Source organism: Rattus rattus, chromosome X (genome assembly GCF_011064425.1).
Source record: "Rattus rattus isolate New Zealand chromosome X, Rrattus_CSIRO_v1, whole genome shotgun sequence".
NCBI lineage: Eukaryota > Metazoa > Chordata > Mammalia > Rodentia > Muridae > Rattus > Rattus rattus.
In genome coordinates, this window is record NC_046172.1 from 102243703 (window position 1) to 102267797 (window position 24095).

General features: G+C 38.4%; 1 protein-coding gene across 1 annotated transcript in view; it reads left to right on the top strand.

Annotated features, from left to right (window-relative positions):
- Dock11 (dedicator of cytokinesis 11) overlaps positions 1 to 22732 on the top strand; it is a 186453-nt gene extending 163721 nt beyond the window's left edge. Inside the window, 8 exon segments of the mRNA XM_032889739.1 lie at positions 5482 to 5604; positions 7972 to 8085; positions 9110 to 9256; positions 14134 to 14344; positions 15042 to 15232; positions 15708 to 15808; positions 17156 to 17294; positions 22262 to 22732. Of these exon segments, the coding sequence (XP_032745630.1) occupies positions 5482 to 5604; positions 7972 to 8085; positions 9110 to 9256; positions 14134 to 14344; positions 15042 to 15232; positions 15708 to 15808; positions 17156 to 17294; positions 22262 to 22381 (1146 nt within the window). The 3' untranslated portion in view covers positions 22382 to 22732.
- Positions 22733 to 24095: the final 1363 nt, after the last annotated feature.

Consider the following 24095-nt stretch of genomic DNA (forward strand, 5'->3'; position numbering starts at 1 on the left):
CCAGGTCCTACCTAGCATATGAAAAATGACTCCAGAAAACTAGAGTTAAAATTGTCTTTTACTTAAAATAGGCAAAATATTTGTAACAAAGTAGCAGGAATGAAGTGTCTTGCTCCCTACTTCAGATAGATAGAAAACAGCTTCACTTGTTCATCAGTAAAGATCTGTTAAGCACCAACATAGGATCAAGCCTATAGACTTGGAGATAAAAGGACTGTAAAATAATGAACTATGATCTCCAAGTTCTGCTCTGGAGATGGCCATTGAAATAATATAGGTGTGCGATATGAAAAGTCAGAGGTATAAGGCAAGGAAGTTAACATGGTTGTGATATGAGAGGTGAATTTCAGGTGACTAGATAGAGACTGGAGATGGAGGCTGGGAGAAGGCCCGTCTTATTGTCTAGATGTGTGGCAACTATGTCATAAACCACAATAGTAAAAGGTCCAGTTTAAGCATGTATCTCAGTTGGCAGAGTAATTGCCTTCCGTACACAATCACTGAGTTTGATATTCAGCTACACAAGAACTGGTTAAGGTTCTCCATGTCTATACTTCAGTAGGATCAGAAGTTTTCATTTCAAGCCTACTTTTGGTACATAGAGAGTAGGACACTAGCCTGACCTACATGAGACCCTGCCTCAAAAAGCAAAACAAAGCAAAAATTCCTAGGAAATACCATTAGGAAGAGGAGGAGAAGAAAGAACTGCCGCTTAGGAGAGCGAACAATCTATAGGTATCTCTAGAGCTTTGGGAATTGTGGGGAAATGATAGCTGCTATTTATAGGGAGACTTATGAGTGCAAGTTTTTAAACTGTTTATAAAAAGAGCTTTAATTATATATTTTGGTGGAAGATACATGCAGAAAACAATTCAATGAATGACTATCATTATACTCATATACAAGCAAGTATCTTCAACAGAGTTATATAATTTAACTATCAAAAATTTTCTATTTCCATGATAGAAGAGAAGAGGGGAGTACATGATAGGGATGCATGGTGATGTCACAAAGAAACCTGTTGTCTTTGTAAAAGACAATGAAGGAAGAATAATCAAAATATTTTAAAATGTATTGGGGAGGGGAAGCCCATATAGAAGGGGAGGGGGAGGGATTAGGGGGATGTTGGCCCAGAAACTGGGAAGGGGAATAACAATTGAAATGTAAATAAGAAATACTCAAGTTAATAAAGAAGAAAATATTTTAAAATGAAATCTATTACCTCTAAAATAAAATTTTAGATGCCAAGTTTTACAAAAAGACAAATGTTACATTCACAGAGATATGTATTTGTTTGTTTATTATTTATTTGTTTTGTTTTTAGAGACAGGGTTTCTAAAAATTAGGACTAGCTCTGTAGAAGAGATCTGCCTTCCTCATGAGTGCTTGGATTAAAGGCATGTGCACCACTATCTGGCAAAATTCCCTTCCTTTCATAACAGTTGCGTTGACCCAGCTATGGCAGTAAATGCCTATAATCCCATCTTTGAAGGCAGAAGCAGAAAGGATCTCAAGTTCCAGGTCCACCTGAGCCACATAAGAAGGCTCTACCTCTGAAGAAAAGTTGCACAAGGAATGTACTATGCCAGGCATTGTGACTCAGACCATGTTATCAGAGGACTGAGGCAGGAGTATTGCCAAGAAAATTGTCAGGTGTACATAGTTCCTGAAGAGCCTGGCTACAGAACAAGGCCCTGTCTCAAGTGAGGAAAGGAGGAAAGAAAAAGGGAGGAAACAAATCATTTCACTTTTCACAATCTGAGATTTAGATATACTTTAGAATTCGGTTGGTATTATTATGTGACCCCATTTACAAACAGTACTTCACAGAAGACATATTCTTCAGCTTATCCCCCTCTTCCAAATGGCAGCTTTAAGTTATCCATACAGATGGCCTTGTAAACATATTTATTGGGATACTTTTGCTCTATAGTAGTAATCTATACATTTGGGTTGGTTTTTGTTTTGTTTTGTTTTGTTTTGTTTTTTATAAATTAGAGTACGGTGTTCAACCAAGTACCAGTTTTTCTGGGCCCACGTAGGGTTTCCACCTCATGCTCTCATATCTGAAGTAGGTTAAACTGATTTAGAAGTTATATTAAAATGAGTCCTATTCGGCAGTACACATCATCTTTTATCTCAGAAGTCTACAGGAAGAGTAAAGAAGATTGTTGTGAGTTTTGTCTCTGCCTCTGCCTCTCTGCCTCTCTGCCTCTCTGCCTCTCTGCCTCTCTGCCTCTCTCTCTCTCTCTCTCTCTCTCTCTCTCTCTCTCTCTCTCTCTCTCTCTCTCTCTCTCTCTCTCTCTCTCTCTCTCTCTCTCTCTCTCTCTCTCTCTCTCCCTCTCTCTCCCTCTCTCTGCCTCTCTGTCTTTCTCTGCTCCTCACGGCCTCTGTGCCTCTGTGCCTCTCTGCCTCTCCTCCCTCTCTGCCTCTCTACCTCTCTGCCTCTCCCTCTCTCCCTCTCTGCCTCTCTCCCTCTCTCCCTCTCTCTCTCTCTCTGCCTCTCTCTCTCTCTCTCTCTCTCTCTCTCTCTCTCTCTCTCTCTCTCTCTGCCTCTGCCCCTCTGCCTCAGCCTCTCTGACTCTGACTCTACAGTGCTAAGTTTAGAGTTATGTGCCACCATGTCCCTGCTAAACTTCTTACAATAGCTATTGAAGGTTAATATGCTGACTCTTTACTCAAGTGGTCACACTGATTGAGTAACTGCTGTATAGGGGGACTATATGAGTTACAGAAGAAAACAGTCTGGATAAATAAGCTTGTTCTTGTTCTTTAAAGAATTATGGTTTATTTAGAAGGTCAGTTATTGAGACAGTATGTAAATATTGTAGAACTATAAATATTTGCCCATTGATTAGTTAAAGGGAACAAATTATTTGTACCTTGCTTCCTTATCTGGACTAGGAAAATATCTAGGAGGTCAGTACCTAAACTATTCTAAGAAGGGGCTTGAAGTGCTTCTTGTTTTGGAACACTTGGCTTGTTGAATGAGGAGATTATAGAAATATTAATCTCATGGCAAGCTTTGTATCCACATGAATGAGCTTGTTCCTTGTGTGAGTGATGGAATGTTTTCAAGTTTTCAGTGACATGATCAGTGACAGATGAAAGCCTTTGGTCTGTCTGTAGAGGATGTATTAGGAAGTGCCAAGGCTACAGTCAGGGAGATCAGTCAAGCAAAAAAGTAGCAAGGTGTTGAGCCTCAGCAATAAATGGAGAAGTGGAGAAGTGTTGGGTTTGAGAAATATCTAGGAAGTAAAATTAATACAGCTTGGTCCTAAGCTCAGAGGATGAGTGATAGAAGCGGTTGTATTCGTTCCCTATGCATCTTCTGTCCGAAGTGCTATACCATAGCATAATATGTTAGGTAGCTGATTAACAGCAGAAATTAATTTCTCAGACTTCAAAGTTCTAGAGGAAAGCATGAGTGACAATGTGTCCAGGAAGGGCAAAACTTTCAGTGCACTGATGACACCTTCTTGCTGTGTACTCGATGGTAGAAGAGATGGGCTCCATCTCTGGATTTCTTTTCAAAGGGTGCTTGAAATCCCATTCAGGGTTGCTCTGCCTTATTATGACCACAACTAACCCACCTTCTACTACCATTAGCAAGCTTAGAATTTTCACACATGAATCTGAGGGAAACAAATACTTAGAGCAGAATATTGAGGCTGTCACATTCAAAACACCTTCAAAGTATGTGGCTTCAAACAACAGAAATGTACTATGTCGCCATTGTGGAGTCCAGAAATCTGAAAATGAGGCTTCATTGTGGAACTTCTTTCCTGGAGTCCAGGTAGAAGCCTTCCTTGCCTTCTGGTGATATCTGTTGATCCTTAGCATTCCTTGGCTTGTAGCTACATGGATTCTGTTTCTGTCTATGTAGGCACATATTTTCCTGAATACCTGCAGGAAAATAAGGGTGCCACCCATATTGTTTTGAAGGTTCACTCTTTAGCAGTATATTCATCTTTTTATTAATTAATTATTTTATTTATTCAGTATACACATCTTAATTATATCTATAACACCCTTTTTCTGGATCAGGTCACATTCTGAGGTGGCTGAGAACTTCAACTTGCAGTTTAGAGCAGTGGTTCCTAACCTTCCTAATGCTGCAGCCCTCTAATACAGTTCCTCATGTTGTAGTAACTCCCAACCATAATATTATTTTGTTTCTAATTAATAACTGTAATTTTGCTACTGTTACAAATTGCAATGCAAATATCTGATATGTGACCCCTGCGAAAGGTCATTTACCACCACCCCCAAGGGAATAGCAGATGATAAGTTGAAAAGCTCTGATTTAGGGAAATACAATTAATTCAATTCATAACAGGATAAAGTAAAAACTGCACCTCGTTTCCAGCTAAAAAAATTTATAGAATATTGCCACTTGCTGCATAGAAATGATATCTACAGGTTGCATTCAGTTATCTAAGAAACAAACAAAGGTCATTTTTGGCAATCAGTTCTGTAGATCTGATGGAAAACAAATTATTAAAACTCAGCCAGAAGCACAGCACTTGGCCTAAAAGTCTTTTTCTATTGTTGAGAACATGAGATGATACTTCACAAAGTTGTAGCAAGAGGCTGTTATGATTCTCACAGGTGAGAGAGCTCTACCATAGGACATTAACCTATCACTGATGTTCAAATCACATGAAGGAAGAGTTCATTCTCTGGGTTGTATGAGTTTAATTAAGACCTAAATCACTAATTCAATAGCTTGAAAAGCTGTCCCATTCCCTTCAAACTAATGTTCTATGCATTGTTTCAGTATGAAAGAAAAGTGATGTAGATGTACAAACTTAGTGGAATTTACCTTGTTAAGCATTGTTACATCATCTATTTAGTTACTTATTGTTATTAAAACATATTATATGTGTGTGATTCATTATTGATCTTTATATACATGCATACAACATCCATTGATGAGATCTCTAAGCATACTTCTTCTACCCTTACCACCTGCCCTCCCGACCCTGGACCTCTCCATTCTGTAGTATATCACTCTTCAACTTTCAGGTCAACTGAGCCCATAATTTAGAACAAACAAAAGATTTAATTCAACATGATACTATCTGCAAGTAAAGTCTCTATTTTCTCTTAAACAAAACACATACAGTTTACTGTTGACATTAATGTCATACATTAGAAACATTTCTAATTTCCTGGTAACATTTGATTTTGAAAATACAGTTGTGAGACTGTATGTGCTGGCACATACTTGTAAGCCCAACAATTACAAGGCTAAGGCAGGAAGCTCACCAGTTGGAGGACAGGAATCCTGGGCTCCATAGCTAGGTCCTGATTCTAAAGAAAGACATGGACGGGGGAAGGTGTGGCCATACAAATATACTTCTGTGCATTTGTTTGAATTTAGCCCATTCAGCTTGTTCTTTAATAAGTTAAAATGGTTAAAAATTGATTTGTCTAAAGCTATTTTTAATACCCAATTGAATGTTTCTCTTTATCCAGGAAGTTTTGCTGGAGTTACTAGAACAGTGTGTGGATGGTTTGTGGAAGGCAGAGCGATATGAAGTAATTTCTGAGATTTCCAAGTTGATCATTCCAATTTATGAGAAACGCCGTGAGTTTGAGGTAAGGGGTGGACACATTGCCTTACATACTTTGTTTCAGGCTTGTCAAAACACTGATATAATGCTGTTCCTATCTTTATATTCTGATGTCTTCTAAAAAAAATATTGTGACATTGGAATTTTATCACAGAACAAGTATTCTTATTTTGTCCTTTTTGTTTGTGGTGTCAGGGATGTAATTTAGGGCCTTGAGCATGGTAGACACATGCTCTGTCTCCAGGACTCCCTCAGTCCAAATTCTAGCTTTCCCCCCTGGACTGTCGAAACTACCAATCCTCCATATCAGCAAGAATGACCGAAAAACATTATTCTTTTCTTTCAACTTGAGTGCAGGGACTCAAAGTACTGGCTGACCGTGAGAGAAAAACATAGTGTGATGCCAGTAATAAGCCAGCTGTAAACATTTGTCTATCAATGTGCTCTGCCAGGAAAACTGTTGATAAATTCTAATGAGTGGCTACTGCCATGTACATGGAACAGAATTTTTTAATATTCAAGTCTTTGGGCCCATATTACAATTTCCACTGCAAATGTACAAAAAAGGGGAAGGAGAATTCAAGCTATTTTGAGAGGAGATGGTGGGACGAGCTGAATATAGTGGCATACAAAAACAAACAAACAAAAAAACCCCAAAACCCATTTTAAACTCAAAGACTTCAAGAAGTCCCTGAAGCTGACCAGAAGTGCTAAATCCCTCCTTCTCCAATATAAATGGTAAGGACTGCTAGAAGACACTCTCAGACCATCTGAGCTGCCCAGAAGAGTCTCAGATCAAATCGAGATCCCTGAAACAGATACTCTTTGACAAGTTAGCTACCTGCAAGTGTGTCCAGGTTTTAGCTCTCCTGGGCTTCCACGGGAGTCATGCTCCAGGGTTTAGACTTTTGAAGATACTGCTATCTTTCAGTCATTTTTGCTCATATAATGGCTTAGCTTGCCCATACTATTAGCAATCCACACAAAACTCATTTACTCAACAGAAAAAAAATGTTTGAAAATATTGACAAATTGAGCTGGAGAAACAGCTCAGCAGTTAAGAATACCTGTTGGTCTTGCTGAGGACCTGCGTTCACTTTCCAGCACCCACGTGGTGGCTGACAACCATCTGTAAATCCAGTTCCAGAGGATCTGAGATCATCTTCTGACTCCTGTGATATACAGTCATACATGCAGACAATGCATCACACAAATAAAAATTAAATTTAAAAAGGAATTTAGTAAGTATACATGAATAGGTAAAATTCACATGTTCATATAATATAAAATATTTTGCACCTCCAGGCATTGAACCCAGGCTAGGCAAGTTTTCTACCACTCAGCTGTAACCCGATCCCCTTTATTGCAACTTTTGAGGTAAAGTCTTGCTAACAGCCCAGGATGGGCTAGTACTGTAATAAATACAGTAATACTCTGTCTCAAAAATAAATAAAGAACAAGAAAAAGCCAACATTAAAAACCTAAACGTGGATAGTTTTTTTTTCATCTTTATTAAATTGGGTATTTCTTATTTACATTTCAATTGTTATTCCTTTTCCCAGTTTCCGGGCAAACATCCCCCTAGCCCCTCCCCCTCCCCTCCTCTATGGGTGTTCCCCTCCCCATCCTCCCCCCATTACCACCCTCCCCCCAACAATCACATTCACTGGGGTTCAGTCTTGACAGGACCCAGGGGCTTCTTCCACTGGTGCTCTTACTAGGCTATTCATTGCTACCTATGAGGTCAAGTCCAGGGTCAGTCCATGTATAGTCTTTAGGTAGTGGCTTAGTCCTCCGAAGCTCTGGTTGTTTGGCATTGTTGTACATATGGGGTCTCAGGCCCCTTCAAGCTCTTCAGTCCTTTCTCTGGTTCAAGGGGGTCCATTCTCAGTTCATTGGTTTGCTGCTGGCATTCGCCTCTGTATTTGCTGTATTCTGGGTGTGTCTCTCAGGAGAGATCTACATCCAGTTCCTGTCTGCCTGCACTTCTTTGCTTCATCCATCTTATCTAATTGGATGGCTGTATATGTATGGGCCACATGTGGGGCAGGCTCCGAATGGGTGTTCCTTCTGTGTATGTTTTAAACTTTGCCTCTCTATTCCCTGCCAAGTGTATTCTTGTTCCCCTTTTAAAGAAGGAGTGAACCATTCACATTTTGGTCATCCGTTTTGAGTTTCATGTGTTCTGTGCATCTAGGGTAATTCAAGCATTTGGGCTAATATCCACTTATCAATGAGTGCATACCATGTGTGTTTTTCTGTGATTGGGTTACCTCAATCATGATGATATTTTCCAGTATGGATATGTTTTTAACTCTTGCATGTTGATCTTGATATACTTAATGTCTGCCAAAATCATAAATATAAGTTCTCTATTCTCATTTTTTTTCAGAAACTGACTCAAGTCTATAGAACTCTACATGGCGCTTACACAAAAATTTTGGAGGTTATGCACACCAAAAAACGACTTTTAGGTACTTTCTTTAGAGTTGCCTTTTATGGCCAGGTGAGTGTGCTTTAGCAAAGTTCATTTATCAAGTTGTTTGACGTTTTAAATGTTTCCTTTGACTTGTTAGATGGCCTTTGTGCAGTTGTTCCTTCTGGAAGTGTGTATTGCCTTTCACACAGCAGGGGGCTTGTTTTTAATATTCTAGTTCACTTTGGTTCTCCTGTCTTTAGGTCAGGGATGCAAGGTATGGACTTCTCATTAATAAAATTCATGAAAAAATACATGTTACTTTCCTCCTTCTACCAACAACGTGTTTATATACTTATGAATTTGAATATACACAAGAAAATATTACATGGGAATAATTAATAAAATTAATAAAAATAAAAGTATTTTTGTATTACTTCATCCCCTTCCAGACAATAATATGTTTGTATGCTTGGCCTTTTGACAGTTCTCAACTTATTCAAAGTTAGAAAGTTGACTATATGCATGTGACTTTTAATATATTATTAATACACTAAAATTAAAATATTAATGTGGTCTTAGAATTTCTAGTTTTGTGTTAAAACACAGTTAGTAAAAGCAACTTTTGGACGAAGGATCTATTTCAGCTTACAACACTCTGATCATACTCCATCACTGAAGGAAGTCTGAGCAGGAACTCATGCAGGTCAGGAACCTAGAGGCAGGAGCTGATGCAGAGGCCATGGAGGAGTGCTGTTTACTGGCTTGCTCCTCATGGCTTTCTCAGCTTACTTTCTTATAGAACCCAGGGCCATGTGTCCAGGGATGGTCCCACCCACAATGGGCTGAGTCCTCCCCTACATCAATCACGTACCAAAAAAATCCCCTACAGCCTTATCTGATAAGACATTTTCTCAGCTGAGGTTCCAACTGCCCAAATTACTCTAGGTTATATCAAGATGGCATAAAACTAGGTAGCATAAATATATTTAAGCTAGTATTAATAAGTATTATTTTAAGTGTATTCAGATCTATTGTCACTAGTTGTGCTGATACTCTTGAATGTGTTTTCACATACTATTTGTAAACTGTTATTTGTTTACCTTTATAATAGTCCTTTTTTGAAGAAGAAGATGGGAAAGAGTACATCTATAAAGAACCGAAGCTCACGGGCCTTTCAGAGATTTCCTTCAGACTTGTGAAACTTTATGGTGAAAAATTTGGAACTGAAAATGTCAAAATAATTCAGGATTCAGACAAGGTAACCTGTCTCATACATTTGGAAAGCATTGTTCGTTTCTTACAGGCCTAGTAATCAGGCTCCTGATTTGTGTGAGGGACGTTGTCTCTAACTCCCTGGGACTAAGAGTACAGGTGTGCACTGCCTGCTTTGTTACGTAGCCAAAGGGGTCACATTTGAGCCCCTTCTGCTTGCACTGGCAAGGGTGTTACTGCAGCTCCTGATTCCCCCAATGTTTTCTTTGTTTTTTGTTTTGTTTGGTTTTGGTTTTGGTTTGTTGTTGTTTTGGGAGGTTTTTGTTGTTGTTGTTGTTTGATTTAGTTTGGTTTCTTGACTGGTCTCAAACTCAGAACAGTTTCCCTGCTGTTGTGATTACAAGTATGGGCTGTATCTGCATGTCTAATGAAGTCAGTTTACAGAGAGTTCGTTTTGGTCTCACCCTAAATATCATCTACCCTGTGAGGCCCTATCATGCACAACAAGGTGTGAAAGGTCTAACAAGAGAGACTGTTTTGTGGGAAATGCACTAATCCTTCTAGACAGCCTTTGGAAACTAACAGTCAGACTGCCTGAGTCCTAACAGTTCCCAGGATGAGAGCTCATTACCTGGGTAGAAAGGATTACCACAGTGCAGAGTTTGTGCCCACATTTATTCAATAACTTTCCGCGAAGCCCCTGAAGTCAGGTCGACAGCAATGACAGAAAAATCTCACCTCTTTATTTCCTAGAAACCCCTGTATCGCTTGTTAGCTGAATTATCTTTAACATAGGCTTAAGAGCTTTAAAAGTAGATGTGATGATTGGTTCCAGATTGATATTTGGCAATACCTCTCTTCAAGTTTCACTAGTTTTGTTTCATTGGATTAAGACAGTAGAAAATTCCCTGTCCTTGCAACCTCAGCTCATTTCCATGCTCTTGACTGCTGTAGAAATGAATAGGTGATGGTTAGTGAGACACTGTGGACAACCTGTCTTTCTCCTTTATTCTGCCTTGAAAACCTAGCCCCAGATGCTGGTGAAAAACCACTGCTGGGCAGCCAGACTCCTGACATTATTCTATACTTCTCATAGGCAACATACAAGAAGCCATTTTTATTCATATAAAATGCAGTCATCCCCTCAGAGTTATGGATTCTACAGCCACACAGTCAACAAAGCATGGATCCAAACTATTCAGAAAACACTACATCTGTACCAAGCAGTTTGAGACTTTGTTATTTCGTTTTCCTTAGTTTTGAGACAAGCTCTTACTTGTAGCCCAGAGTAGTCTAGAATTCCCTATGTAACCCAACGTTGTGTGTCAGCATTCCTAGGGAGACATGAGCAAAACATCTACTCATCCCAGATAGAAAACCAATAGCAGACCAAAGTGAGGATGCCACCAAAGTACAATTTATTGAACCCGTGAGTGTTTTCAGGGTTATTTAGAGGAATATAAGTCGGAAGTTACTTCCTAGAATAGAAATACCTCAAAGACAGCTGTATCAACCAAAAGCCCAACCTAGCATAAATGACAGCTCCCAAAAGCAGGCAACTTCCACAGATTAGAAAGTATCTTTTTCGGGCAACTAATAAGGGCTGGGCCTCTTCCAGACCGTTCAGCTTGTCTCTGAATGGATCTCAGCAGTCCTTATAGAAGCTTAGAAAAGGAGAGATCTGTTGAATGTGGTCAGTTTCAGGGACCCTATGAAGCTACCGAGTAGTTTACTTCCTTATCTGAGCTTCCCTCCAAGATGGAATATTTTATGTCCAAGAACATTGTGTGTCTTGACGAGTTAACTTGAAGAATGCAATGTTTCACCTCCCTTTAGAATATCCTGTATCTTAGGGATCAAGATGAAGGACTTTGTTTACCTTGTAGGAAATTGTTACACAACAACACTCACCCTAGCCAAACATTTTTTTTTTTTTGGCCAAACATTTTTTTTAAACAGGATCTGACCTAGGCAGGCCTGAAATGCAGGACCTGCCTCCACCTTCAGAGTGCTGAAATTATAGGCATATATCACCATACCTGCAAGATGTTTTCCTTGTAACTGTTCCCTCAGTAATAGAGTATAACAAGCAATTGCCTAGCGTTTACATTGTGTTTGCTAGAAGTCATCCCTAGATGGTTTAAAAGCTACAGAAGGGTAATTTTTAGGTTCGGTTCTCTGCAGCAATATTGCCAAGATTATAAGGAATTTTACTTTTAATATGTAATGGTAAAATTAAAGGCATTCTTGTGTGTTTTGGGGGGTGGGGGGAAATTACGGGCCTGGGCTACCATGCTAAGCAAAATAAAAAGAAAAGCAAAGGAAACTACTCTTTTTGCTTGCCAAAGAACAAAACCTGCTTAAAGGCACACTCAATTTGAATAGAAGTTTAGCAGTGTCTTTCAGGTTCTTAAATGTATGTGTCCTTTGGTCCAACAATATTATGTTTGAAGTTTTATACTATAAATATACATGTATATGGTTGTTTATTAAAGGAAGTTTGGTGCTATAAAAGCCTGGGGAAAGCTTAATACTCATAATACCTACCTGCATGGTAGTAATAATGTTTAATAATAATAATAATGTGTAATATATAATAGGTAGAGTCTTCTAGGAATGAAAAGAGGAATTATTTTATTGGGGGGGCGTTGTTGAGACAGAGTCTCACTTTGTAACCTAGGCAGGCTAGGAACTCTTGTGTAGCCCAGGCTGGCTTCTAGCTCTTGGCAATCCTCTTGCTTCAGCTTCACAAGTGCTAAAATTATAGGTGTTATTAGCCACCGTGTTTGGCAGGGTGAAGGATTTATCATCAGTATGATGATATAAAAAATATGTCACTAAAGGGGAAAAAAAGCAAGGTGCAAGAAAATGCGGATTGTAAGTACATTTAAATCCGTATAAACTTATCTCCATACATAAATGGGGCTAGAATATTGGCTGAAAAAAAATTTTCTGCTATTTTATGTATAAACTGTCTACTACTTATTATGTGCATGTATGTTTGAGGATTTGACATCCCACTTGAACTTTTATTTTGTATTTATGTTTCATCTTAGCCAAATAATTACTTTTACTTTGACTGAAAGGTTGTCATTTTTTTTTTTTTAATAAAATTCTAGCTTTTAAATGTTAGAGAATCATTTCTGGGACTTTTGGCTAAAATAAGTGTAATAAGAAAGAAAGGTTAATGTTTCCCAAGCAAGCTAAATAAATAGAAGGTTTGTAAAGAGGTTAGTAGGGTTATGACATTTACAGTTCCCTGTCTTTATGCCTGCATATGTGGCAAGGATAAAATCATACAGAGACTGTTTGGGGAGGGGGTGGATTTTTATTGGCTTTCTTTTCCTTCCTTTCTTCCTTTCTTTTCTTTCACTAGACAGACAGATGTGACAATAAATAACCAAGATAATAAACAAGTCACCCAAGACACTAGGCAGACTTTGTTGAGAAGACACTGAAAGCAGATCCTGAGTTTTGTCTGGAGTTAAGGCGAAATGCTAGAGAGTTCGAGAATCTTCAAGTGAACCTTCAGCAAGGACAGCAGCAGCAATTCTTGATATGAAATTTTGGCAACCGTCACTAGACTTCTGCATTATCTTGTTGTTGGTGGTGCTGCTGCTGCTGTTCTCAGTGGGAATTGAACTACATACCTTGTACATGCTAGGCTAGCATTCTACCACTTGAATTATACCCCCAATCCTGCATACAGCTAACCTTGTACGTCTGCAACATACAATCACTGGATTTTCTTTTGATCCCTTTCCTCTCATGGCTAGGATTAGACTGATGTAGGTAAGAATAGCTACTCCTGAAGGCTAAAGAGATGACTCCATGGTTAAGAGCACTTGCTTCTCTCGTGCAGGATCCAGGCTCAGTTCCCAACACACACATAATGGTTCCCAACCACGTTTAACTCCAGTTCCAGCGATTCCTTTGTTGTTCACTTCTGGGCTTGGCAAGGGCTGCAAACACATGGTGCACATGTGTACACACACACATACACACACATGTAGACAAGCTCATACACATAAAATATAAAAATAAGACTTTTACAATATTCATTCATGATATCAGATACTACTTGTGGATAGCCAAATTGGTATACTACTTTGTCGCATAATTAGGTTATATATACATTAAAATGACTGAATAATTGTTTTCTAAAAATGTATCCTAAGGCAAACAATCAGAACAACAACAATAACAAAAAAACCCCACACCATTTAAATTCAAAGATGTTCTCCAAAACATGATTTTCCATAGCAAAATGTAAGAAAGTGAGCAATATAATTCATGTGCATTCACTCAGCCATTAAAATTATATTAAGCCACTTGGAGCTCACACCTAAAATTCTATCACCACAGTGGCCAAACCAGGAAGACAACTGCAAATTTAAAGTTACCGAGGTTTACCTAGAGAATTCCAAGCTAGCCTGAGCTACAGTGTAAAACTCTGTCTCAAACAATATAAATAAATAGTGTTAATGCTATGGTCAACACTCCAGTATAAACTATAGTAGTTTCAGCGTGTTCTTATTGTGGTAGACTTTTCATATTACACAACTATTTTAATAAATATTTTAAGAATAGGATTACAAAATTGTTCAATGTAATCTCAATTTTGAGAACATATATGCATACAACATTGGAAAGAAATATGTGAAATGTAGAAAATGCTAATTGCTGAGGGATAAGATTGCAGTGGTGTTCTCTGTTTCTCCTATATTTCTGTAGTCTCTATAGGTTTCTGTACCTTCCCTATAATCACTGATAAATGTCTGTAAAAACACAGCTATAATCTCACAGGAAGGTGTACAATAAATCAGGAGCACACTTATAATGGCTTGTTTCTTGTATAGTCTCAAAGCAGTAAGCTATGCTTTCATTTTCTTTTCATTGATTTGAAAAACTCTCTCTTTATAGGTAAATGCCAAAGAGCTTGATCCCAAATTCGCTCATATACAAGTCACTTATGTGAAGCCCTATTTTGATGACAAAGAACTGACAGAAAGAAAGACAGAGTTTGAAAGGAATCATAATATCAACAGATTTGTATTTGAGGCCCCATACACGTTATCAGGCAAGAAGCAAGGCTGCATAGAAGAACAGTGCAAACGCCGCACCATCTTGACCAGTGAGTAGGAATTTTATGTTACTTTCGTATCTGTCTTGGTCCCTTCTCATGTACACAAACAAGTACCAGCTGGCCAGCAGGAACATGTGGCTGAAATTTGAATCATTTGTTATTTTACAAGTTTATACAAACATGTCCTTGTAATAAACGATCGTTTTCCCATATGTCACTCCTAATTGCTTAAAGGTGTCTCATAAAGATAATTTTATCCTTTCATCCTGAAGCAGAAGGAAGCAAGTTGGCACCCTTAGGAATTTTTCTAGGAAAAGTATGGGAAGGCATAAAGCAAGTTGATTCTGGGTTTTTCCTAGAATTCTACTGAATAAATTATTTTCTAAAATTGGTTTTGTGCTGCCTCATCCAACCTTAGTATGACGAGGTCCTGGTCTAATTGTAGCTTGTTGTGCCTTGTCTGGTCGATAATGCTGGGGAGCCCTGCTCTTTTCTGAAGAGAAGGTGGAGGAGGAGGAGGAGGAGGAGGAGGAGGAGGAGGAGGAGGAGGAGGAGGAGGAGGAGGAGGAGGGAGGAGGAGGAGGAGAAAAGGAGGGAGGAGGGGTGAATTTGGGGGAGAGGGAGGTGGGAGGTAGTTGAGGGAGTGAAGGCGAAAAAGTATTATATGAGAGAAGAATAAATAAAATGAAAATAAATAAAAATTATTCATTGCTACTTTCAAAACATTGGTCTTTGTATTTCGTAGCTTCAAACTCATTTCCATATGTAAAGAAAAGGATTCCTATAACCTGTGAACAGCAGGTGAATTTAAAACCAATCGATGTTGCTACTGATGAAATAAAAGATAAAACTGCAGAGCTACACAAGCTTTGCTCCTCTGCTGACGTGGACATGATTCAGCTTCAGCTAAAGTTGCAGGGCTGTGTCTCTGTTCAGGTATGTTTTTTGGTTGCACAACAAACACAAAAGGCTGTTGATGTTTCTTTTGCTTTTGTAAGGGCACAGAGCAAGCATTAACTAACTGTTAGGTTCTTATTGGGCGCAAAAAAGCTCAGTATTCTTTTTTAACATGAGAAATAAATCACATTTAGTTTATATGAAGTTTGTATTGTATCAGAAGACATTACCATAAACCTCTAAGACTGGCCATGTCCTGTATTACTGCATCAGAAATCATTAACTAATTTATTGGTGTATCATTTTGCCAGATTAATCCCTTTGGTTAATAATTTTTTTTCACACAAGCTTCTCACGAGCAAAATAAATAGATCTCTAAGCCATGGGTTCCTTAGGTATTTTATTGTGTATCTGCTATCCCCTCAGCCCTTGGGGGTGTTTAATGAAAAGGAAAATGCAAACTCTTCCTGCACATGCTTGCCACACTCTCATTTCTTTCTCTTCTGTAATTTAGGTCAATGCTGGTCCATTAGCATATGCGAGAGCTTTCTTAAATGAAAGTCAAGCTAACAAGTATCCACCTAAGAAAGTGAATGAGTTGAAGGACATGTTTAGGTAAGTGTTAGTCTTCATATCAGACCTCTATTCTATTTTCTTCAAAAAATAAAACAGAAATAAAAATATTCACTAAGTAAGGGTGTTCTCTGCATTTGCAGTGATTAATTGATCTCCAAATGGCACTTTAAGTGGTTAGGAACCATATGATCTGTTTCATACTCTGAGGCACTGTCACTGCTCCTGTGACCCAAGGGATTAAACATCCCAGCTTACTGTATTGCTTTGGATATTTTAAACGACACAAACACGAGTCTATATTCATTACGATTTCCTTCTTTGCCCGTTGACCTTGCATTCTAGTGTTTCAGACCAAGTAGGAAGGAGTGCCATGGAGCCACGAAGGTTGCACAGGCTTTCTTCTAGTCCTTGTGTTGTTACTTCCACTTAGACTCAGCACCACTAGCGACTATCTTCCCTTGTCTTCAGTGAGTAGCTCTGTAAGCTAAGGCATGTCTGAAAGGTCAGAAAAAAAGTCTGACTCATATGTAAACAGATATTAATTATAAAGCATGACTAATAGACTGAAATAGACTAAGGAGAAAGGTAGTAACCAGTAAGCTTCTTTACTCCTAGCTTTAATCATTTACTTTTTCTGTCTGGGAGTCATCATCCATTCCAGCTTGCAGAGTGACCTGTACTCATTCCTTTACCAAAATTTATTAATAGTGTCTGCCTGGAAGGTACAAAGGACTCTACTAGTTGCTATGACAGGAATACAAACTATGCAGGCAATGAGGTACTTTTCCCTGTGTACATCCTCTCTTCATTGTGGGCATTAAACACACTGAAAAATAAATGAAGAAAATTAATTTTAACATATGAAATAATAGGAGAAAAGACTTTCATGGCAGTGCCTCTACTCTTTGCCCCTATTCCCATCAGCCCAAACACTTTACCCATACTATTACTAGCCAGATGGTAAGCCCCAAATGAATTCTGTTTCAAAGAGTGACAGGAAACAAGTCCATTAAGCTTCCTAGGGGGCATATATCTTTGAGCCAGGTGTTGAATTATTTTTGTTTTGTATTGAGACAGGACCTCACTATATAACCTTGACTAGTCCAGAACTGACTATGTACACCAGGTTGACCTCAAATGTACAGAGACCCACCTGCCTTTACCTCCTGAGTGTTGGTATTAAAGGTATGCACCAGGTACTGACCAAGTTTTAAAACAGATCAGAATACAGAAAACAAAGATAAAAAATGAAAGGTTTTTTTTAATGTATTTTAAGCTAAGGAAGTAATCATAACTAACAATGAGTCTTTCTTTAAGATTTGTAAGTTGTCAAACTTACGGTTGGTAATTAATTTTTCTTCTTTGTATCTTCATGTTCATCCGCAGGAAATTCATACAGGCATGCAGCATTGCACTTGAACTAAATGAGCGGCTAATTAAAGAGGATCAAATTGAGTACCATGAAGGACTAAAATCAAATTTCAGAGATATGGTCAAAGAATTGTCTGACATTATCCATGAGCAGGCAAGTATTAACATCCTTAAAAGTAAGGGCAGAATCTGAGGTCCCTTGTACTACTTAACAAAATATAATGGTTTGAAATGTATTACCCTAAACTTATTTAGTTCATAATTTTCATTACATCTTAATTTATTTACTTTGTATGAATGTATACATGTGTGGGTGGGTAAGTAGGTATGTGTTGTATATGTGCCACAGTGTGATGTGGCATGACACATATACTACCATGTGTGTATGAGTGGAGATGAAAGGAAAGCGTGCAGAAGTCAGTGTTTCCTTCCATCTTGTGAGATCCCAGAATCGAACTCAGGCTGTTAGGCTTGACTGCAAACATTTTTACCTACTGAGTCATTTCACTGTCCCACACTTATATTTTAAAGTTTGTTCCTCTCATATCTTCAACCATGTAAGTCATGTAATCTGAATGAAACTTGAAGCAATTACCTGAAACGGCTGCAGAAGTGCTGATCCAGAAGAGACGATTTATTCTTTATGCTGTGACATTAAAGACGACTAGCTAAGCAAGTTTAAATTGATCTTATGATTGGCAAATTTGGGAGAATCCCAAAGAGGTGAAAAGATTATCTCGGTAGCTATGTTCCTAGATAATGTTCTTATCTTGGCTATAAGAAGCTCGATACTGGCCTTAGGGAGATGGCTCAGTGAGCAATGTGCCCATTTCACAAACATAAGGACCTGAATTCAATACCCAGCACTCACCTGTCACCCCAGTGCTTAGAGTGGAGAATGGAGGATTCCTGGAGCCCATTAGTCAGCCAGCCTAGCCAAATCTATGAGTTCAGTAAGGCTCTATCTCCAGAAACAAAGTGGAGCCCGATAGAAGATACCCAATGTCATCCTTCTGGCTTCCACACACAAACACACAAGTGCACCCACATGAACCTGTACACCCCCATATAGACAAATATATATATATATATATATATATATATATATATATATTATATCTCACATAAGCAAATACCATTACAGTTTTTTTAACACGGCGTGATGTAGGTGACAGGCTGAATTACTGGGTGTTAGTATCAACTATAACTACCTTAGGGAAATGGCCTGAAAAAATAAAAGTGAAGACCTGATCCTAGCTCATAGGCAAATTCTGTCACCATTAAATAATTACCACTTTTACATATCTACTGATCCTTATAGAAATCCTGACCATGTTTGTAGACTATCTCTTAAGGCCCTAGAATTTTTGTTTACATATAATTTGCATATGGATTGCCTGTTAACCATTGAAATCTTTTTATCGTGTTTGTAAAAGTTGTAGCATAATGGTCTGCTTCCTCACTGAGAGTATTAGAGCTTATCATAACACCTTCTTCCTTTCCCCATGAATGAAAACATGGAACAGATAAATACTTTTTCTCTCTGAACAAAGTTACATGTAGTCCAGACTGGCCTCAAACTAAAGCTAGTTTTGGATTCCTAATCTTCTTGCCTGTCTCTACCTTCCCAGTGCTGGAATTATAGACATGGTCTATGCTAAGCTCCAGAGAAAATAATTTGAAAGCTCATTCCTACAGTCTAGCATGGTGTTATAGCTATAATTCCAGTGCTTAGTTTGCTAAATATGTATGAGGTTAGTGAATTCAAGGCCAACATGGATTACATACAGACTACATGCTATATAGCTTGGACTATATAAGCAAGACACCATCCCAGGGAAGGAAAAAACTCACAAACTATTCCCAGAAAAGGAGTTCATTTGTCTTAGAGTCTGGGTTTTAGTGATTGAAGGTAGTCATTCCATGCAGGAGACTCTCACACAGAGGTTTACCTTGCATTATGGCCCAGTGAATGGTAGAAAGACTTGTCAAACAACAAAAGCTAGCTGGCTTTCAGTTAAGCCTCCTAGGTCTTTGCATTTTTTGATATGCTTTAGCTTAAAGAGCTCTGGGAGATTTCTGGTGTTTCTGTGAGTTCACTTTTGTAATCATTGTCATCTACTCATTATGGAGAACCAGAGTGGACCAGAATTAAGTGGTTAATGAGGTCAAGTCTGGTCTCCTATATATCCATTCTTTTTGTTGTTTCTTATAAAGAAAAATAGTTAATTGGGGCTGGCTTACAGAACTCAGGTCCTCATGCTTAAGCAGATCCTTCCAGTCCTCAGAACACATGCTGTTAAGACAACCTTTGATACAGAAAGAGGATGGGAAACCAAAAGTGTTCAGCAGACATTCAGGGTAAAAAATCTTGTTTATCAAGTTCTGGTTGGCAAGGTATGTCCATTCTTTGTAGCTGGAACCTTGAAGGCTGGAGGGGCTTTCAGTGTTCTTTGTCTTCTTTTTGCCACGTTTACTAGCCTATTAGGGCTGAATGCAAACAGCAAGACATTTCTTGATACTAGGCAGGGACCTTTCTGCTTCCATCACTGTCTGCAACTCGCCCTTACTCCTTAGCACAATTGCAAAAGTACCATCACTGTCCTGAGGCATGTCCTATTAGGAAATGGTATACATAGCTGGTCCTTTGAAGCTGTCTACTTGATGACCCTCATAATACATGGGGAAAACCAGTAACAATGACTCCTTCACAAAAAATAGAAAACAATTGCACATGCTGTTTTCAGCCCGTGTGTACTGTCTGACAGTTACTTCATTTGCATGCAGCTGCATTGCCTAGTCTTGAATTCCAAATTATTCAAATTCAAGGCAAATTATTCAACTTGTTATTGCTACTATGATCAAGATATTTAGAATGGTCATGTCCAGTTTTTCCACTAAAAGCATGAATTTTTCAAATCAGGTGGCTTCCTCCCACCTCCTGCATGTATCAATTATTTCATTAAACCGTTGATATTTTTCCTAGCTGGAGGCCAATAATTTAGGCCCTTGATATGAGCTAACATTAGCTAACCAGAAAACTTTTTGTTTCTATGTGTTACATGTTTATGTAAACCATTAACTTTATAGTGAATTTTATAAATGAATTAATGTATTCCATAAGATGTTAGGTTAAAAGAATATTTTTCAGCCATATCTGTTGAAAATGATCATGCTATCACAAAATAGACCAAGTGTAATTAACTATACACTTAAATAGGAACTTTTCTATCGAGCCCCATACTTGATTTCTTCAAAGAAGAAATGGCCTTAATATTCCTTGGCAGTTTGCAATGTAATTTGTTATAGCATACCTATTATTTAGTAAAAGTCAAATTAAGTATACTTGTTTTCCTTAAACTTTTGGCCATAAATTTTTTAAAGAATAATTTAAGATTATTAATTGGAGATTTCTTATTTAGGTGGAGTCAGTGGTAGCCACTGTAGGATCTGGTAGGTTTTTCAACACAGCCTCAATGAACACCCCATTTGTTGGTCACATCTCAGAGACAGGAATAATTGTCATCAGTTAAATCTGTAGCATGCTTTCAGATTAGTATCATGAGTTAAGATTTTTGTATTCCTCTATGATCTATTTAAGCCTATTATTTATAACACAAATGAGAGGGGCACACAGAATTGTTGTTTGTAGGACAAGGCTTAATACTAAGGCTTCAAAGCCAACTTGAAACCCTCATTTCCTAATTTGCATACTGTTACTGTATTAAAATATTCTGACTAAAAGCAACATGGATAGGAAAGGGTTAATTTGGCCTACACATCCCTCTCACTGACCATCATGCAGGAAAATCAGGAAGGGAATCATGAAGTAGAGCTGTTTATTGATGTGCTCCCATAGCTTGCTCAGCCTACTTTAATATAAACTAGGCTCACTTGCACAGGGTGGTCCTGTCCACAGTGGGCTGGATCCTCCTCCCACATCAATCATTAAAGGCCAGTCTGATGAGGACATTTTCTCAATTGAGTTTCCCTCTTCTTATGACCATAGCTTGGGTTCAGTTGAAAATAAACGAACAAAAGCAACCAGCACATCCAGTATTTTTTATATTATTTTTCATTTGTGTGTATATGTATGCGTGTATGTGGTAGAAGGTGTGTGTGTGTGTGTGTGTGTGTGTGTGTGTGTGTGTGTGTGTGTGTGTGTGTGTGTGCCTCATGTATACAGTGTAGAGGCAAGGAGAAAAGGGTGTCAAATCTTTTGGAGCTGGACTTACTAGCAATGTGAGCCTCCCAGTGAGAGGACTGGGAGCCAAACTCAGGTCCTTAAGTCCTCTTAACCACTGAGCATCTTTACAGCCTTGAAAACTCAATATTAGAAAACCAAATCAAAGCAACCAAAAACCTTAAGACCTGAATTAAGACTCAAAGAGAGACAATGGTAAGGTATGACTCAAAGGGAGGCAATGGTAAGGTATGACTCAAAGAGAGGCAACGTAACGTGTATACTATTCTTTTCCTTTGTCTATTTCATTTAAGCATAAAACCTTTGTTGCTTTGGCTTTTGATCACATTAACTGACTAATTTTTAAAATATGTAGAGCAACATGAATGTATATCTTTATATAGATGTGGAAATATTATATTCACATTTTGTATCTCATTTATTTACATTGATTAGCTTATATAATCATATTTCAAATAGGTACTTTTGTTTCCTATCTTCATTTAATGTTATTCCAAGTGTGCAGGGAAGGAGCGTTCGAAAAGTCCCTGGGTGACTCTGAGCATAACTCTGTTAAAAGGTACATGGGTGATCCGTAAACTCTTATCAAAGAAGCCCTGGTGATGACCAATTAAAATAGAATTCAAAGATCACATCCTGTCTCTTTTAATTGAATTTTGCATTTCCCGAACCTTTGTTTTTCCTAATGAGTAACCAGATCTTTTCTGCTTTTTTGATACGCTGCCTTTGTAACTCAGCTGTGAAGACTAAAGCCGGTAATGTTATTCTTTGCTCTTTCTGCTTTCCGTCATTTTAAATAGCCCAGTGTCAGTGATAAATTCAAATATGCCTGTTATTTTATATACACGGTCTTTTTTGGCACAAACAGCTTCAGTTGGTGATAATCATGTGGGTTTTGCTTTTGTTCTCTGTTTCAGATATTACAAGAAGACACGATGCATTCTCCCTGGATGAACAACACATTACATGTATTTTGTGCAATTAGTGGTACATCCAGTAACAGAGGGTATGGTTCCCCAAGATACTCTGAAGTATGAAGAGAATTGGAAGGAAATGGCAAAGAGACTGACCTTTCTCAGGAATATTTGGAGCTGTGCAAATGGTAGCATTTAGAGATTTGATATGTGTGGAGTATTGCCTCCTGACACGGAAATTGTCATGCTTTCATACAGGGTGCTTACGTATCTGTAAATATTTAAGCAACTCGAAAGTGCCTGAAACTCGCAGCCGTGCGCTTGCTTTGTACTGTTTTGAGGTAAATCTATATGCTGAAAAGGAGAGCTCAAAACCATTCGTTCCATTTGCTTCGTTACCACTTACTAACAATGAGAATATGTAAAATTGTATAATGGAACTCAATAAAAGGTAAAACTTATTTGTAATTCGAAGTGAAAGAAATAATTCTTTGACTTTAGGGTTGTTCTTGATAAGAACTTAAATTCATTATCATATAGACCCCTGGGCAACAAAACGTTTTTAAAAACCCACAGGTCATGGATAATTGGGGAGAGAATTGAAACTACCGCCTATTAGGAGTTAAAGCCAGGGTGAAAAACAAAACTAAACAAAACGCAGGACCATACTTTAACAGGAAAACTTGGGAAAGAAAAGGCTCTCCTAGAAACACCACCAGCCTTACTGCTTGCCATTTGATCCAAGGGCACTCCGCATCAGGGCGGGCCCCTCGCCCTTATACAGCAGGAGGGATTTGTTGCCTAAGCTTCTTGCTCTTTGGGGATGTCCATGAAGCTGAACAAAACATCCTTGGAGAATCTGTAGTTTCTACATCCTATGCAGCTTCCAGGGTGTCAAGGAAGCTGGAGGAGTGGCTGAGTGGTGATTCTTTTCTCCAGCTGCAAAATTAGCAAGCACTGTGAGAGAACGTGGCGGTTACTTGAGTATGCCTTGGATTAGAGTAGGAACACAGATTCAACACTGGTAAGCTTAAACTACATTTGTACCTACAAAGGAATCTCAGATCCCTTCAGTAGTTCAGGATAACCCTGGGGTGTAAAGAACTTTTGAACAGTATCAAAAGCATAGATAAAATAGCTCATTTCAAGCAAACTTTCATAGTAGCAGACCACAGATGGCATCATGCCTATATATGGAATTGTTATTGTTACATTATTTATATGGTCCGGCTCTTTCGACAAGTAGCATAAACATCTTTTTTTTTAAATGAAATAGAAAGTAGTGTTAGCAACAGCCTTTGAACCGTGACCAACACACATAGAACTCAGGATGACTCACTAGCTGATAAACTACACAAGTCATCGTAAGAAGAACTCAGTCTTTTTAGTATAAATACTGGTTTACCTGAGGTGAAGGATGAAGTCATCGATTTACAATCTCTCCCTCCCTGCCTCTCCCCTCCTCCCCTATCTTCTCTCTGTCTCTCTCTCTGTCTTTCTCTCTCTCTGTCTTTCTCTCTTTGTCTTTCTCTCTGTCTTTCTCTCTCTTTTTCTCTGTCTCTCTTTCTCTGTCTCTCTCTCTTTCTCTCTGTGTGTGTGTGTGCATGCATGCACACATGTGCATGCATTTATGTCCATCCTGAGTCTTGGAGCTTTGGTCTGTTGAGTATAAAATATATCACTGAGCATCAGCCTACTCTACCTTGTTCTAACAAGATAATATTTCAACTATGGAAAGAAAAAGGAAGGGAAATGAAAAGAACAAAAAGTGGGGAGTAAATTTGTGCCCAGGCTATGCTCTGGTCCTGGAAGTTGGTCTGTAAGAGTATACTTTGTT